At 41.4% G+C, this 17502-nt stretch overlaps 2 protein-coding genes and 1 pseudogene across 2 annotated transcripts; all 3 read right to left on the reverse strand.

Annotated features, from left to right (window-relative positions):
* Positions 1 to 415: 415 nt before the first annotated feature.
* LOC100681372 lies at positions 416 to 1311 on the reverse strand (annotated as a pseudogene).
* Positions 1312 to 7857: 6546 nt separating this feature from the next.
* On the reverse strand, positions 7858 to 8787 carry LOC100083090 (olfactory receptor 4C12-like). The gene has a single exon (XM_001513638.3). It carries the CDS (start codon positions 8785 to 8787, stop codon positions 7858 to 7860), a length of 930 nt encoding a protein of 309 aa, XP_001513688.2.
* Positions 8788 to 15422: 6635 nt separating this feature from the next.
* On the reverse strand, positions 15423 to 16358 carry LOC100083064 (olfactory receptor 140-like). Its single transcript, XM_016227209.1, has one exon. The coding sequence runs from the start codon at positions 16356 to 16358 to the stop codon at positions 15423 to 15425; it is 936 nt and encodes a 311-aa protein (XP_016082695.1).
* Between the last annotated feature and the right edge of the window lie 1144 nt (positions 16359 to 17502).

Here is a 17502-nt window from a genome sequence, read left to right on the forward strand (position 1 = left end):
ACGTGGGGCTCACAGTCTTAATCCCCATTTTACAGATGAGGGAACTGAGGCACAGAGAAGTTAAGTGACTTGCCCACAGTCACACAGCCGACAAGTGGCAGAGCTGGGATTCGAACTCATGAGCCCTGACTCCAAAGCCCATGCTCTTTCCACTGAGCCACGCTGCTTCTCCTAAGTGTACCAGATATAAAGGCATCAATGGGACAGAGCAGCCCAAAACTGGACTGTCTGATTTAAATTGGATGAATCCCACCCTAACTGGACTTTGAAGAAAAGACTTTTTTAAAGTCCTAGTAAAGAGAAAAGCAATAAAACTTTAAATCAGGAAGAATTAGAGTGAGGCTCTAATGTTGCGGCCTCCTTCGTTTGCAAAAAATAATATCTTTTACTTACCACATAAAATCACTCTTCGGCCTCATAACTTGCCCATAGCATTTTTCACCTCTGCATTTCTCACAGTATAAATTAAAGGGTTTAACATGGGGGTGGTGCTAGTATAAAACACAGACACTGCCTTATCCATGGGGTAGGTGGCTACAGGTCGGGCATACATGAATATACAGAGGACAAAGAAGAAGATGACAACGGTGATGTGGGAGGTACAGGTGGAGAGAGCTTTGCGCTTCCCTGCAGAGCTGTGATTTCTCATCGAGTGCAAGATGACAACATAAGAACTAACGAATATAACAAAACTTAACATGGCAATCAGCCCTCCATTGGATACAACTAAAATTCCAAAAATGTAGGTCTCTGAACAGGTGAGTTTGATCAGAGGAATCATGTCATACATAAAATGGTCCATGACGTTGGGGCCGCAGAACGGCAAGTGGAATGTGACAACAATCTGTAATATCGAATGGAGAAAACCACTCGTCCAAGCCAACACCACCAATAAACAACACAAATGGCGATTCATAATGGTCAAGTAGTGAAGGGGTTTACAGATGGCCACGTAGCAGTCATACGCCGTCGCTATGAGGATGATGACCTCGGAACACCCCAGGAAGTGTACAACAAAGAGCTGGGTTATGCAGTCGTTGAAAGAGATGGTTTTCCTGTCATGGAGAAAGTCTACAAGCATTTTGGGGGCAATAGAAGAGGAATAACTGGCATCAATTAAAGCCAAGATGGCAAGGAAGAAATACATGGGAGAATCCAGTGTGGGACTGGCCATTATGTTACCACGATGAGAAGGTTGCCTACTACAGTCGCAATATATATGCTCAAAAAGGTGATAAAGAGTATCTTCTGTGACTCCAAATTCTGTGTAAGTCCCAGTAAAATAAATTCAGTCAAATTTCTATTTTCCATCTTCACTGGATAGGGAATGAACTCCGAAATCCTGGATTACCTGAAAACATAATAACAGCTATGAATGACAACAGCTTCAATTTATGAGGTATGCGTGCTCAGTGGAAAGAGCCCGGGCTTTGGAGTCAGAGGTCATGAGTTCGAATCCCGGCTCCGCCACTTGTTAGCTGTGTGACTATGGGCAAGTCACTTCACTTTTCTGTGCCTCAGTTACCTCATCTGTAAAATGGGGATTAAGACTGTGAGCCCCACATGGGGCAACCTGATTCCCTTGTGTCTACCCCAGCGCTTAGAACAGTGCTCTGCACATAGTAGGTGCTTAACAAATACCAACATTATTATTATTATTACTTTGAATGAACACTAAAACACTTGACTGGTATTCATATTTTGTTTTTTTCTGGGTGAAATATAAATCGCCAGATGTTACTGTGCCCATTTCACAGGAAGAGGACCAGCCTAAATCCCTGCCAGGACTGGGATCCAAGTTAATGGACTAATAATCCAGCACCTTTTCCATACAACAATACCACTCCCTCCCTTCAAAAAAGCTAATAAAGTTTTGCATTCTTAATCTCCAAATGATGAAAACTCTCCACCAACCAAGCAATTCCATAAACCTTTTCACTCCACAGCTTTCTGACATTTGACGAGTTTGCCGGAAACACCTCTGGATTCTATTTTGACAAAGAGTTGGCAGCCCAGACAGCACCAGTCCCAAAGGTCCAAATCCTGAAAAAAAAACAAACTCTGAGAACAAGATATCATTAGAAATAAAGTGTAAATTGTCCCAGTACAAGGCTACTAAACTTCTTCAGTTTAGGTCCATTTTTGTTCAATGCACATGTTATTGCTAAGTAATTATAAATAAAACTAGAAAACTATCCCATTTAAGTTCATACACTTTCATAGGAGAAATTAGGGTGAGTTTTCCCCAGTCAGAGTCCCTACTTTGCTCAAAGACTGTCAGTTTAAGAGAATGAAAATCATAAAAAGGAGCAGTTGCCCATCACTGATGCTTTCCTCCTGGATTCCACCTCTCAATACAAAACCACTCCTTTGTTCTTGGAAAGAGAAAAAAAATGTTGGCTAATTCCTTATTTAATTAGCAATTTACCTAATCAATCAAATAATGATATTTACTGAGCACTTACAGTGTGCAAAATGCTGCTCTAAGCACTTGGGAGACTGCAACAACATGGAGTTGGTAGACATGATCCCTGTCCTTCTCCTCTAACAAACCATGATTTAAGTTGCTTCTACAGAGTGCAGATTTTGGCTTATTTAACACCTCTTCCTTTCCTGCTTCTGAACAGGGAAATGACAAGGGCTGACAACAGCAGGAAAAGGAAATTTCTAAAGAAAGGGAAGACATAAAGACTCTAGACAACTCACACATTGGATTATTTGTCCCTCTTTCCTCCTTCTCCCTCCTTACTGTAAATTATTTTAGCTTCTGCACTCCCTGCTAAAGTAATAGTTCCTAGAGGACAGAGGTCATGTCTATCTACCCTTTCTACTCCCCCAAGTGCTCAGCACAGTGCTCTGCATACAGTAGGCACTCGATAAATACCACCAATTAATCTAGCAATCTTAGGTTTTCCACCTAATTCAACAATATGATAATTCAACACACCAATGATAACTAGTTTGTTTTGCATTTTGACTGCAATTAACGTCACCATGGCAAGACAATATTTCACCTTTACCTCCATATCTTCTGTGTTGCCCTGCTTTTAGAAGGTTTTAATGGTTTCTAGGATGTATTATTAAAGATCAGAAAGAAATTAGACCTTCGCTAAACGTATTAGATTTTCTGTTCTCAAAGACTGTACATGTCAATAACTATGTCACACAGGACAATTCTGGCTAATGATTCTTCTACTTCAATTGTTCTCGAGATGAAAAAAGGATGATTTTCTTGCTGCAGAAATGAAGATTAAAGATCCGCTTCCCTAGACCCTCATGTTCAGCGTTCTCTTGAATGTAGATAACCTTCCCTTGTTCAGCGTAGTCCAATCACGACTTTGTAGCACTGACTTCTTCCATGACAAAGACTCCTGGAAAAAGTACAAATGTGGGCCTTCAATGGATGAAAAAGCAGATCCAGATGCATTCGGCAGTTCTTTTTCCCTCATCCATCAAAACCAAATATTAAATCTGAAAATCTAAAAGACCCAAGGGCCACGAGCCATGGAGAAAATGCACTGGAGAGAACCTTCCCAGAGGACAAATCCAAAAATTATCCAATATCTGCTATGGATTTAGCCTGCTTTCCACGGGTTACGAATCTCTCCCTAAATCACTCTCTTGAGATCCCACTCTCGGAAATCCTCTGATCTCTCTGAAAAGATAGCCTTTCCCTGTTCTTTTGAGAACTAATGAATCACACACTATTCCTCCATGACAGCAGAAAGTCAAAAAGAACATATTCTACCAGGAAGGGGAGAAAAGCATCACCTCCCAGCCTAGCCTTCAACACATCCTGCCTTCAACATGTGTCCCTCAGCAAGACTCCTTAGGTATGCTCTTTCTCCTCTGGTATTTAAAACTCATGTCAACATAGCTCAGGGACCACCCCCCTTGCATTCAATTCACAGCCTCTCAGGGCAATTAACGGTCCCCTGCCTAAGGACCAAAAAGGTCTGAGGAGGACAACAACTGTTTTTACTCTGGTAAAAATGCCCCAACACTTATCAAGATTCCTGTACATTTAGTTTTTTCACTAATTTAAAAAAAAACCAAACACAATTTCCTTTCTATTTATAATAACATTCAAATTGAAACAAATTCCCTCATGTGAGGCATCTTATGCATCATAACCACTTTAAATGATGGAGATGAAAAGGAGTGAACAAAGGCAACTTTCTGGATAATTGGAAAGAAAAGAAAAACACTTTAGGCTGAACATTCTGCATAAATGCCACACTTGATTTTCTAAGAAGGCATGGCCCATCGGAAGTGGAAACGTGACATGCCATAGCCAACAAATGAGAAGCCTCATGGTCTAGTGGAAAGAGCCCAGGCCTGGGAATCAGAGGACTTGGGTTCTAATCCCGGCTCTGCCACATGTCTGCTGTGTGACCTTGGGCAAGTCACATCATTTCTCTGTACCTTGGTTACCTCATATGTAAAATGGGAATCTGTACAACTGTTTGCTCTGTGACCTTGGGCAAGTCACTTAACTTCTCTCTTCTTCAGCTATAAAATGAGGATTCAATACCCATTCTCTCTCCTACTTTAGTCTGCAAGCCCATAGAGGACAGGGACTGTGTCCAACCTAATTAACTTAAACCTACCCCATTGCTTGGAACAGTGCTTGACACATAATAAGCACTTATCTGAGTAATATTAAAAAAAAAAACAATTGAATCTGAAAAATAGGATATTGCCTTACAAATGTTCCTAACATTATCCCTGGGTCTCTTGAAATGAACTATTCAGTTTCCTGAATAAATTAAAAAGCCAGTAGATATGCAACAGGATTTCTTAATGGATAAACCATGAAGGCTGGGAAAATGTTTGGGCTTTTACCTTGACTTTTCTAAATGCCATATAATTGGTTGAAAGCTGGAACGGTCAAGAGTGTCTGCTGAGCTTATTATGTGCAGAACCCTGTACTAGGCACTTGGAGAAGAACTATAGAAGTCAAAGTCAGAAAAGAAGCAGTGTGGTCTAGTGGATAGAGCACAATCCTAGGAGTCAGAAGGACCTTAGTTCTAATTCTGACTCCCCCACTTGTCTGCTGGATTACCTTGGGCAAGTCACTTCACTTCTCTGTGCCTCAGTTACCTCAGGATTAAGACTGTGAGCCCCTTGAGAGACACAGACTGCATCCAACCTGATGTCTTCTATCTACCCCAGCACTTAATACAGTGCCCGGCACATAGTAAGTGGTAAACAAATATCATTTAAAAAAGGCTGATTCCGGCCTTCAAGTTGACCGACAGAGTTGTCCTTGGAAACCAGTAGGGTTTGTCTCTATTTGTTGCTCAATTTTACTTTACAAGTGCTTAGTACAGTGCTCTGCACACAGTAAGTGCTCAATAAATGCGATTGAATGAATAAATGAATGAACCAGTCCTCTTTCTGACTGCTCCTAGATCTCTTCTCAAACCAATTTGACTCCTGGCCCTCATCCTTTCACTCTTGTCAATTATTTCCTGGCCCTCACTCTTTCACTCTTGTCAATTACCTCCACTCAGATCTTTTTTTCCAGCTCTCCAGTTAGTAATCAACATACCTTTGCTCACTTGGGCAACGGACAAAAAGTTCATGTGATGAGAAAAAGGAATTCATTCCTTCCCAAAACAACAGAGCACTCTCAGAAATTGAATTTGTGCTTCTCCAGTCTGGCTAAACGTCTTTTGTGGATCTCTCATCTCAGAAGAAGAACCAATATCCTATGCAGAGTTAAATCTAATCAGGCTTTTTCTTGTTTTCCTCCGTTATTTTCCCTGGCTATAGAGCAGACAAGGGGGATATTCTAAATTCTTATAATAGGTATCCAAAAATGCCTACTCTGGGTTTGACAAGCTTCTTTCAGAGGCATTGATTAACAGAAGAAATTCACGGAGGGTGAATTTATTGCGAAAAGAAAGGGTTTAATTCAAATACCAGAAAGTTGTATAATTCTGAAGAGGTGCAGTTCATTCATTCAATCACATTTATTAAGCACTTACTGGGTGCAGAGCTCTGTACTAAACTCTTGGGAAAGTACAATATAACAGTAAACAGTGACGATCCCTGCACACAACAAGCTCACAGTCCAGATGAAGCAGTTAAGAGCCCAGCCAGAGAAATATCATTTTGAAGAACAGGAAACAAAGGAGGAAAACCATCAAAGTGACCCGAAACTTTACCTAAGAGTTCATTCAGAATGTTGAAAACAATTTTTATTTGACATATTAGTTGAGATGATCTCTTGGAATAAGTGATTTCTCAAAATCACAATATAGGGAGAAAACACAGCAATTACTGTAAAATACAAAACACATAACTGACAGTCTAAAGAGGAGTTTCTCCTGGCTGCAAACAACACTTCAGGATAAGAGTGGAGTGGAGTGGTACTGTTTTTTCAGATTCATATTGAGCTTCTTCTGTTTGATGTTTCTTTGACAGGTGTGAAAGGAATAGCAAAATTGCCTCAAGTAGGATAAAGCAGGAAGAAGAAAGTGCACTGGACAATCTACAAAATGAATAATTCACCTCTGAATAATTCCTCTTATTGGGGAAAATCAAACCCTCCTAAATTCAATATGCCAAAGCTTGATAGCAGTGGTGCTCTATTTCTTTTTAATGTGTGTCTTGCTGGATAGCTATCTATTCAGTTAGTCTGCTTTTTCATCTCCAACCTCTTGTTCACAGCTTGCTCCCTGTCTGGAACTCCCTCCTTTTATCCACAACTCTCTCATTCTTCCAAGGTCTTCTGAATTCCCATTTCCTCCAGGATGCCTTTCCTGATTCTTTTCTAACCTCCCATTTTTATATCCCCTCCAAAAAGCCACTTCAGCACTCCTGGTCCACTTTAGTACTTCATCTCAATTTCTCATTGTACTTATTTACACATGCCCTATTATTTAAACATTAACTCGTGTACCTATACCTCTTTTCCTTCTTTCTCATACCTGTAATTTATTTTCATGAATATAACTTCCCACCCCCAAGTGTTTAGTACAGGGATCTGCACACAATAGACATTCAATAAGTGTTATTGACTGATCAGTCAATGCAGGAATATGATCTCAGTGGCAGACACTCGTTTTTTCTATCTGGTCTTGCTTGGTATCGATCAATAGCATTTACTGAACACTTTCTGTGTGCAACATGGAAGTGACATTCCCTTCCCACAAGGAACTTACAGTCTAGATGGGGAGGTGGACATGAAATTAAATTACGAATATATGCATAAGTGCTGTGGAGCAGAGGGTGAGGTGAATATCAAGTGTTTAAAAGGTACAGAGCCAAGTGCATGGGGGATACAGAAGGGAGAGAGAGTAGTAGAAAAGAGGGTTTGACTAGGGAAAAGATGTGGAGGAGATGTGATTTTAGTACAGCTTTGTGGAGAGAGTTGTGATGTTAGGGGATCTATTAGCTAACAGCATGAGAATAATAATAATAATGATGGTATTTGTTAAGCACTTACTATATGCTAAGGACTGTTCTAAGCACTGGGGTAGACACAAGGTAATCAGGTTGTCCCATGTGGGGCTCACAGTCTTAATCCCCATTTTACAGATGAGGTAACTAAGGCACAGAGAAGTCAAGTGACTTGCCCCAAGTCACACAGCTGATAAATAGCAGAGCCAGGATTAGAACACACAACCTCTGACTACCAAGCCGACGCTTTTTCCATTAAGCTGCGCTGCTTCTCGCCAAAGCAAACCTGAGAAGACCCCTGGTGCTCTGATTCTGGGAACCACTGTAGCCCAAAATTTTGTTAGCACCTAAAGGCAAATTACCCTTGAGCAATATTTGCCATTTTCCTAAAAATATCAACAGAAATTTTACAACTTGAATAAGTACAATCACTTTCACCCAGGCCATCTATTTGCAACCTGAAGTCGCTTTGGGGCTCCATAACTTCCTCATGGCACTTTTCACCTCTGCATTTCTCACAGTGTAAACTATGGGATTTAATATAGGGGTGATGATGGTAAAAAATACAGCCACCGACTTATCTATTGGGAAGGTGGACACGGGTCTCATGTATGTGAAAATGCAGGGGAAAAAGAAGAAGATCACAACGATGACGTGGGAGACGCAAGTGGAAAGAGCTTTGCGTCTCCCTGGAGAACTCTGATTTTTCAGGGAACGGAAGATGACGACGTAAGAAATGACCAAAAGAAAAAAACTCAAAGTGCACATCGCCCCGCTGTTGGCCACGGCTAGCAGACCGAAGATGTGGGTGTCGGTGCAGGCGAGTTTCAGCAAAGGGAACAGATCGCACATGAAGTGATCGATCACATTGGGACCACAGTATGGTAAAGGCGACATGAAGAGAATCTGCAGGGTTGCGTGAAGAAAGCCCCCGCCCCAAGCCACCCCCACCAACAGGCTGCACACGGTCTGCCTCATAATGGTTATGTAGTGCAGGGGGTTACAGATGGCCACGTACCGGTCATAGGCCATGGCCAAGAGAAGGACTATCTCAGCCCCAGCACACAAATGTTCGATAAAGAGTTGAGCCATACATCGGTTGAAGGAAATGGTTTTCCTCATGGACAGCAGATCTACGAGCATTTTGGGGGTGATGGAGGTGGAGTAGCAGGTATCGATTAAGGACAGGTAGGCAAGGAAGAAATACATAGGGGACCCCAGAGTCGAGCTGGAGATTATAGTTACCACAACAAGAAGATTCCCCACCAGAGTTGCAATGTACACACTGAAAAACACAACGAAGAATAACTTCTGCATATCGGGGCTCTGTGTGAGACCCACTAAAATGAATTCAGTCACGTTCTTTCGATTTTCCATCTCTTCAGGGTAAGGATGAGATCTAGTTTACCTGCAAAGAGAATGACAGTTATAAATACCACATCGAAATGCACTATAATCTCCAACTATTTGTAATCCATCAGTAGAACTAACAGGGCTGTGAAATAGAAGAAGGACAAGCATCACTTCTCCCATTTTGGCAGGTGTGGACCCTGAGATTCAGACAATTTGATTGACGTGTCCAAAATCCTGCCAGTTTTATCAGCAGCACTTATAAGTCATACTGACCAATCCAATTCAGTATGCCTTCCATCAAATACTTCACTATAGATATATACGTATACACCCACACAAAGATATATAGCGTGGATTAGTGGAATGAGCACATGCTTGGGCGTCAGAGAACATGGCTTCTAATCCCGGCTCTGCCACTTGTCTGCTGCGTAACCTTGGACAAGACACTTAACTTCTCTGTGCCTCAGTTACCTCATATGTAAAATGGAGATGAAGACTTTGAGCCCCACATGGGACAACCTGATTACCCTGTATCTATCCCAGCACTTGGAACAGTCCTTAACACATAGTAAGCACTTAACAAATACCATAATCATTAGATAATGTTCTGGGTAATTAATAACCTACCATAATCTTTTTCATGGCATGGACAAGTCACTGTGGAAGAAAACTAAGTAAAAATCTATAAAGTTGAAAGATAGAGGATAGATAAATCATAATATGAGAAGTGTGCAAATACGGCTTCCAGTTTGGAATTACATGATCTCAAAATACCCCAAAGAGACTAATCAAAATGATCAAAGAACCAACAAAAGAACTCTAAATTAAAGCACCCTTGCCAAATGTTCTACTAAGATACCAAAGAGTATTACTCAAACATTTTCCAGTTTTGTGTACAGGTCAAGGTTCAAATAGTTCCCAAATATCATTTTTTGGGCATTGTCAGCTGAAGACACAGCTACATCAGTGAGCTAATCCCTCATACTTTTGATCAGAGTTCCTAAGCAATTGGAATGAATTACACCAACAGGGTTTAGAAGTTGAGCTGAAACATCTCATAGCAGAAGTTCCTGAGCATCTATGCTGGCTGGCGATTCCTCTTAGTGGCCTACTGAAATCTTTGCAAATTCTTCAAAACTATGAGGCCAGGATATCCTCTGGCTCCACAGAAAAGTGACTTTGGGTGGTCCATATTGGTGGCAACATTATCATTTTTGTTGAACTCCACTCACCTGTCCACCACTCTCTGGAGGCCAGCCATGCACTGCCAAGAGCATGAGAGAAGCTCTCTTCCTCCACCACTCCATTTTCCCCCTTGTAGATTCTCCAAGAGGAGAATCTCTATCCAAGCAACAGTAATTTCTCTTCCATCCACTCCACTCCCTCCCCACCCAACTCTTTAACTTGACTCAGAAGATGTCACAGAGGAGGGAACATAAACTGCCCCTTGGGCCTCTCCCAGGTGTGTTTCCAAACAGAATAATGAACCAAGGATGCTCTACTCTATCCTGAACTTGAAGCAGAGAAAACTCCCACACCCAAGTCCTTAAAAGTACCACATTATTAATGCAAGACAGGCAGCTTTACCCTCTAGTTGAGGGAGAATAAAGGTTATTGGCATTAAAAAAGCAACTGGGCTGAACCAGGAGTTTGATTATTTAATTTCCAATTGAAATATTTTCCATTCCTTCTAAATCTGGATTCTTTTAATAGTTATATCCACTTGTTCAACAAGTGATATTCTGCTAATATAAAGAGATAGACACCAGCTAGGTGACAACAATTGATTTAATTTAATTAGCATGAACACCACTCTCATCTACCCCGAAGCATTTTTTAACTTTAGAAAATGTGAAGACTCTTCACTGACAGTTTCACTCTCAACTGCTAGATCCAGTAACTACAATGGAATTTAAGTTAGTTAAATGGGAATTACAGCTGAAGAGAATCCACTTTATAGGAACTGGGGAGAGTCACCTATATAAGAAAAATTTTCTTCAAATATATGAAATATAGCAAGGGGATGGAGACCAGCAATTCACCACTTCCCCTCTGACAAAAAATAAAAGAAAATAGAGTAAAATTGTAGTAGCTAGGGGCTTATGCACGATATCAGAAAGAACTTCAGAGCATATCTTAAAGCACAGAACTTGCATTTCCACCTTGGACCCTGGGAAGAATGCAATTATTTTTATGGTATTCGTTAGCTGTCTATTACGTGTTAAACACCGTTCTGAACCCTGGGGTAGATGCAAGTGGATTATGTTGGACACAGTCCCTATCCCACATGGGGCTCACAGTTTAAGTAGGAGGGAGAACAGATGAACTGAGTCAGGGAAAAGTTAAGTGACTTGCCCAAGGTCAGACAGCAGGCAAGTGGAGGAGCTGGGTTTAGAACACAAGTCCTCTGACTCCCAGGCCCATGTTCTTTCCACTAAGTCAAGCTACTTCTCATGCTTTAATTGATACCTATCCATCTGAAATGAAAGGATGAACCTTTCGGGAAGCAGGGGGAGACCGCCGGTGATCACTTCCAGTTCAACAATAAAAAATAATCCTTCTCTTTCAAAATTACATTTGCCTCTTCCCTTCCCCTTTAACGAGCAATCTTCTGCCAGCTCTGTTCCCTCCACTTTCCTTTAGCTTCAGTGACCAAATTCCATCACCATTAGCCCCTTCCACTCTCACCCCCACCTTATCTATGAAGAGGAGAAGCTGTGCATCCTTGGGGACCATGCAAGGAAGGGGGCAGCCAACAGAAAGGGTCAGTAGAATCCTGTGGTTTCTCAAGAGCAAAACCTTATTGCCACGAAGAATTCCTTTGGCACATCAGCCTGTTTTTCCACTGAAGCCACCGGCATTAATTTGAAACATGCTTCCACTGTACTCAACATGATACCTGAAAGCAAATATGACTTTATGCTCAATAAGGGGAAGGCCCCAGCAACAATCATTTCTTGTGGTGAGTTGTGCATTAGCAAGGCACACACTTTACACCTCAACATTCCCAGATTAGTTCGGTTCCCAGACTAATGCTCTTAAAATGCTTCCCTATCTTCTCTGAATTCCTATCTTTATTATTTTCATGCTGTACAAAGATACAGGACACATGTCTACCAACTCTGTTGCACTGTATCTCCTAAGCGCTTGATACAGTCCTCTGCACAAAGTAAGCACTCAATAAATATGATCAATTGTTGATAGTTGCATGTATGAATTCATAAGAGAACCAGCAAAAACGTACATCAATTTCACTTACGCTTTATGATTTTTTTCTCTTTTTTCTTCAATAAAATCCCAGAACTGTCTTCTAGTTGCAAGCATAGGTGTGAGATTAGGACTGGGATAAGAGTCTTTGAAAATCTTGATCCAGAGAGCATCTAGGGAAATCTCTAAACAGCTTCCTGGGGACAAAAAAGATTGGTGGCTCTTTATTCAACCCCCTCCTTCCAGAGAGCTTTCGCTAGTCCAGGTGTTTGTTCTTCCCCTATAAAACTGTTGATATTTTTTGAGTACCAACTGTGAGATTTTCACCTCCCTCACAAGTAGCAGTTCTGTTCTTCCTTCTTATAGAGAATCTAAATATACATTACACAATAGATAACTAAGAACCAAGTGTTTTATTTTAATTTCTTTCAGTGAAATAGGAATGGAAAAAAAAACTTTCTTTGTTGAAGGTTAAAAAACTACAGATTAACTCAGTTAGGGTGCTCATATCAGATGAAAGGCTGATTACATGACCAATAAGAAGAACAATAGTACTTGTAAAGTGCATTTTTGTACTAAGCACTGGGGTAGATGCAAGATGATAGACATGGTCTTGTCCCATATGGAGATTAAAATCTAAGAAGAAATGAGGACAGGTATTGAATCCCCATTTTAGAGTTGAGAATACTAGGGCACAGAGAAGTTAAGTGACTTGCTCAAGGTCACACAGTAGGCAAGTGACAGAGCAATGATTAGAGTTCAGGTTTTTTGACTCCCAGCCCGATGGTCTTTCTCCAAGTCCACGCTGCTGGCCTGGCTAAATTGAAGAGGTCCTTCAATGAGGCCTGGAAAAACCCAAGATATAATCTAGAAAGAAAAGAATTCCAGCTGCCCCTTCCTGATACCAGTCCAGGGGCACTCCCCAGTCCCTCCTTTCCAGTTTCTGGGTGGGAATCTAACTGAGGTTTGGAAAACAAAGTACTCTGTCCTGATTTTTCTAGAAGCTGTCCTTGGGGGAAAAAAAAAACCTCCGAGTTAGAAGCACAGATTTTCAGAAACCTCTCGCAGATTTTGGTATATTTTTCCTGGATTACCAATCTCTCTCTGCAGCAGTGGCTCAAGATTTTGCTCTCAAAAACCCCATGATCTCTTTGGAAATAGTTCTATTGAGTGTCCAGCTGATGGTTCAGGAGCTTCACCTTCAGCCTATCTCTGCACATTAGGTGTTCTAACATAAGGAAGAGATTCCTCTATACAAACACCAGATTCACCCTTCTGTAGCATCTGTCATTCTGTGGAATAGTTGGGCATATTTCTCCTCCCATTACAAGAGCTATTTAAAGGGGATTCCTTTTAAAGTTCAGGCAACTAATGATGAATCAAGCCCTCAGCCTCCTGAGCCCTCAGCCTCTCTCAAGACTAGCCTTGTGTCCCCCATGAGTAAAGTTTGCAAAAAAAAAAAAGCAGTCACACTGTGTTTTCCCCTGGTCAACCAATTGAGGTAAAATCCATATCCCTACCCATTTAGCTCTAATGTATTAGAATTGTATTCAAACTACTTTTTTGAAAATGTATGATACTTCCCCCAGTGGTTCAGTGGCCGATATAAGGGAGATGGAAAAAAAAAAACATTAAATACCAAAAGTGTGAAAAAAAAATTCATGGTTCTGCTCTGGGGCATTTTTGGTTTGTGATTTCTGTATTAATGGTGCTTTGCTTCTTTATAAACTGCACCCTTTACATATTGATGCTGTAGGAGATGTGGGTGGGAGATACTGTCAATAAATTAATCAATCAATCAAGAGCGCAGAGCACTTGGGAGCATACAATATAACGGAGTTGGTAGTCCCTGCCCACAACGTTGGGTGAAAGGGATTTGAGTGACTGCTTCGGTCTCTGCTGGGGGAACCAAAATGCAATGCAAACTCATTGTGTGATGCACAGGGAGTCCTAGCTTTTTTCATGCTGTACAATTGAATGCTTTGATCCTAACAGCTAAATAGTTTCCCATGTATTTGTGATCATGTCCAAATAATATGCAAGTTCTCTCATAATTGAGTCCTAGTCTTTGTGGCCAAAGCATTGAGACAGTTGAGAAAATTCAGAAACTGCATGATCTGGTTAAGTCAAGCATAAGGGATAGTTGTTATTGTTCTGGTTTGCTGAATTTTCCAGCCCATCACCTCAACCTCACATGGAGTTTCCCAAGAGAAGTACTGTACCTTGAGAAGAAGAGTAACCAACTCCTCATGGCTCAGAGACCAACAGTCACAACCACAGCAACCTCCATAGCCTTCCCGACATTCTAAAATTTGTGGAAGAATTGCTGCCCGTGTGTGAGTCTTTCCTGGCCCGACTGGCCCAGGGCAGGTCAGGAGAGAAGCCCCAGCATCATCGTAACCAGCATCATCATCAGTAGTATTTATTGAGTGCTTACTGTGCGCAGAGCACTGTTCTAAGTGCTTGGGCAAGTACAATACTTCAGACACAATAGAGTAGCAACAGTACCTGCCCATTACGAGCTTACAGTCTATGAGAGGGAGCAAGATATTAATATAAATAGTTTATAATCTACAATTTATAGACATGTATACAATGTTTTGGGGCTGGGATTGGGGTGAATATCAAATGCCTAAAGGTCTCAGGTCCAAATGCTTAGACAATGCAGAAGGGAGAGAGAGTTGGGGAATATTGGACTTAACCAGCTAAGGCTTCTTGGATGAAATGTGACCTTAATAATGCTTTGAAGGTGAAGAGAGTGATGGTCTGGAAAATTTGGAGGAGGAAGAGAGTTCCAAACTGGGGGGCAGGAGGGGACATGGGAAAGGGGATGGAGGTGAGTTAGACAAGATAAGGACACAGCGAATAACCTGGCACTAGACTGTATCCAATCTGATGATCTTGTACCTACTCCACTGTTTCATATAGTGTTTAGCTCATACTGAGCTACTTAGGCTATAGGGCATAGGACGGTCTGGTTGGATCTTACAGAGGTTTGAGCCTACATGTCTTGCCAGTAAAACTTTGGTAGTATTAAAGGAGCCTTCAGTGTGGTTCCATTTTGTAAGGGAGTGCCTGGCACTCTCCTTACAAAGACTAAGAGCATTACTATTCCAGCTTCCAATCTGCTGGCTCTAGCTAGGTGCCTGGGGACAACTTGGGGGTGGAGAAGAGAGGAGGAAATGAACTGGGCCCCAAAAAGAAACAGTTGTCTTGGTAGTGTTCCTAACTACAACGAAAGGAGAAGAGATAAGTGGCTTGTCACAAGACAACCCAGCCTCTATTCAGTGATTTGGGTTTATTTATTCTTCCTCCTGTATCTGTGTCCAGAATGAGCCACAGACTTTTATGTTCATGCCCCAGATGATCTGAACCCAACAGACAATTTCTCTCCTTTCTCAATCAACCAGGTCAACCGCCTCATCACCCTACTGCTTGCATAATGAAAGAATTCATTTCACTTTCCTGCTCCACAGCTTCTTCATGGCATTTTTCACCTCTGCGTTTCTCACGGTGTAGATGACGGGGTTCAACATGGGGGTGACAATAGTATAAAATATGGCCACCGACTTGTCCATAGGAAGAGTGTACACGGGCCTCATGTACATGAAAATACATGGAAAGAAGAACAAAATGACCACGACAATGTGGGAGACACAGGTAGAGAGGGCTTTCCGTCTCCCTGCAGAACTGTGAGTCCTCAAGGAGCTCCAGATGATGACATAAGAAAAGACCAGTAGGAGAAAACTTAAAGTACACATCGCCCCACTGTTGGCCACAACCAACAGGCCACGGACCTGGGTGTCAGTGCAAGCGAGCCTCAACAGAGGGAACAAATCACAGATGAAGTGATCGATCACATTGGGGCCACAGAATGGTAACTGAACCGTGAAGAGGACCTGGATGCTTGCGTGAAAGAAGCCTCCCATCCAGGCCGTTCCCACCAGCAGGCCGCACATGCGCTGACTCATGATGGCCATGTAGTGCAGGGGCTTACAGATGGCCACATAGCGGTCATAGGCCATCACCATGAGGAGGATGATCTCAGCCCCGGCGAACAAATGTTCTGCAAACAGCTGCGACATGCAGCCATTGAAGGAGATCGTTTTCCTCTCCTGAAGCAAATCTGTAATCATCTTGGGAGCCACACAGGATGTATAGCAGGTATCTATGAATGATAAATAGGCCAGAAAAAAGTACATGGGGGTGCCCAAAGTTTTACTGGCCTTTATGGCTATGACAATGAGCAGATTCCCCATCACGGTGACAAGATAGGATAAGAGAAAAATGACAAAGAATGTTCTCTGGATCTCCGGACTTTGCGTAAAACCCAGGAGGACAAATTCGGTCACATTATTTTTTTTCTCCATGTTTTCCGTGAAGAACATGGGTAAGAGTTGGTTTATCTGGAAAGAGAATAAAAATCTAATCCATATCAGAATCATAATGAACAAATAAGAAGACATTTGAACGTTCTCTATTGTTGAATATTTGACAGATTCCTAAAATAATTAGGCTAAAAGGGATCTCCAGGTTTCATCTCTTCTAATTGCACAGTCACGTTGCAGCACTGATTGAGTATCTACGCATCAGCTATGTTCAGAAGACAAGGGAGAATAAAACTCACTTTCTGTCCTTGAAATGTTTTCCAGATAACAAGGAGGTACCACAGATATAAAAAACTATAAATATGCAATGCAATACCACTTCACATAAACTGGATCCTTTTTATGGAACTTGTTAAGTACTTACTATGTTCCAAGCACTGTACTAAGTTTTGAGATAGATACAAACTAATCAGTTTAGACACAGTTCATGTCCCCAAAGTGGCTCACAGTCTTAATCCTCATTTTATAGGTGGGTAACTGAGATACAGAGAAGTGAAATGACTTACCCAAAGTCACATAGCAGGCAAGTGGTGGAACCAGTATTAAAACTCAGGTCTTTCTGACTCCCATACATGTGTTCTATCTACTAGGCCATGCTGCGTCACTGATCATTCAGAACTAAAAACAATTCAGATCGATAAAAATCCAGATAATCAGTAATCTAGATGGGCTAGACCTAACAGGCATTCCCATCACTATCTGATGGTAGTTAATCAATCAATCAATCAAAAGTATTTGTTGAGCACCTTCTTTGTGCAGATCACGCTGCTAAATGTTTGGAACAGTATAACAGATTTCTAAAACATAATCTTCACTCTCAAGGAACTCATAGCCTAGTGGGGGGTCAGATGCAAAGAACATAGAAAAATAAGAGAAAGAAAAAATGGACATCAATCAATCAGGTCATATTTACTGAGTGCTTACCGTGTGCAGAGCACAATACTAAGCTTTTGGGAGATTATAACACAACAGAGTTGGTAGACATGCTTCTTCCCACAGCAAGCTCACTTTCTAGAGGATATATGCATATTTGAAAAGACAATGAACCATTTTTAAGGTCCTCAAAGACACTAGGTTGTTTAAGTAAAGGTGTACCAGAGTAGTATTTCTGTCAGAAATATTCTTAGCCTTGTTTTTACTGCAA

Source organism: Ornithorhynchus anatinus, chromosome 3, assembly GCF_004115215.2.
Source record: "Ornithorhynchus anatinus isolate Pmale09 chromosome 3, mOrnAna1.pri.v4, whole genome shotgun sequence".
Lineage (NCBI taxonomy): Eukaryota > Metazoa > Chordata > Mammalia > Monotremata > Ornithorhynchidae > Ornithorhynchus > Ornithorhynchus anatinus.

What these genes read in the sequence shown, in the direction of transcription:
- LOC100083090 (XM_001513638.3), bottom strand. Translation starts at nt 8,787, where the DNA reads ATGGAAAATCGAAAGAACGTGACTGAATTCATTTTAGTGGGTCTCACA.
- LOC100083064 (XM_016227209.1), bottom strand. Translation starts at nt 16,358, where the DNA reads ATGTTCTTCACGGAAAACATGGAGAAAAAAAATAATGTGACCGAATTT.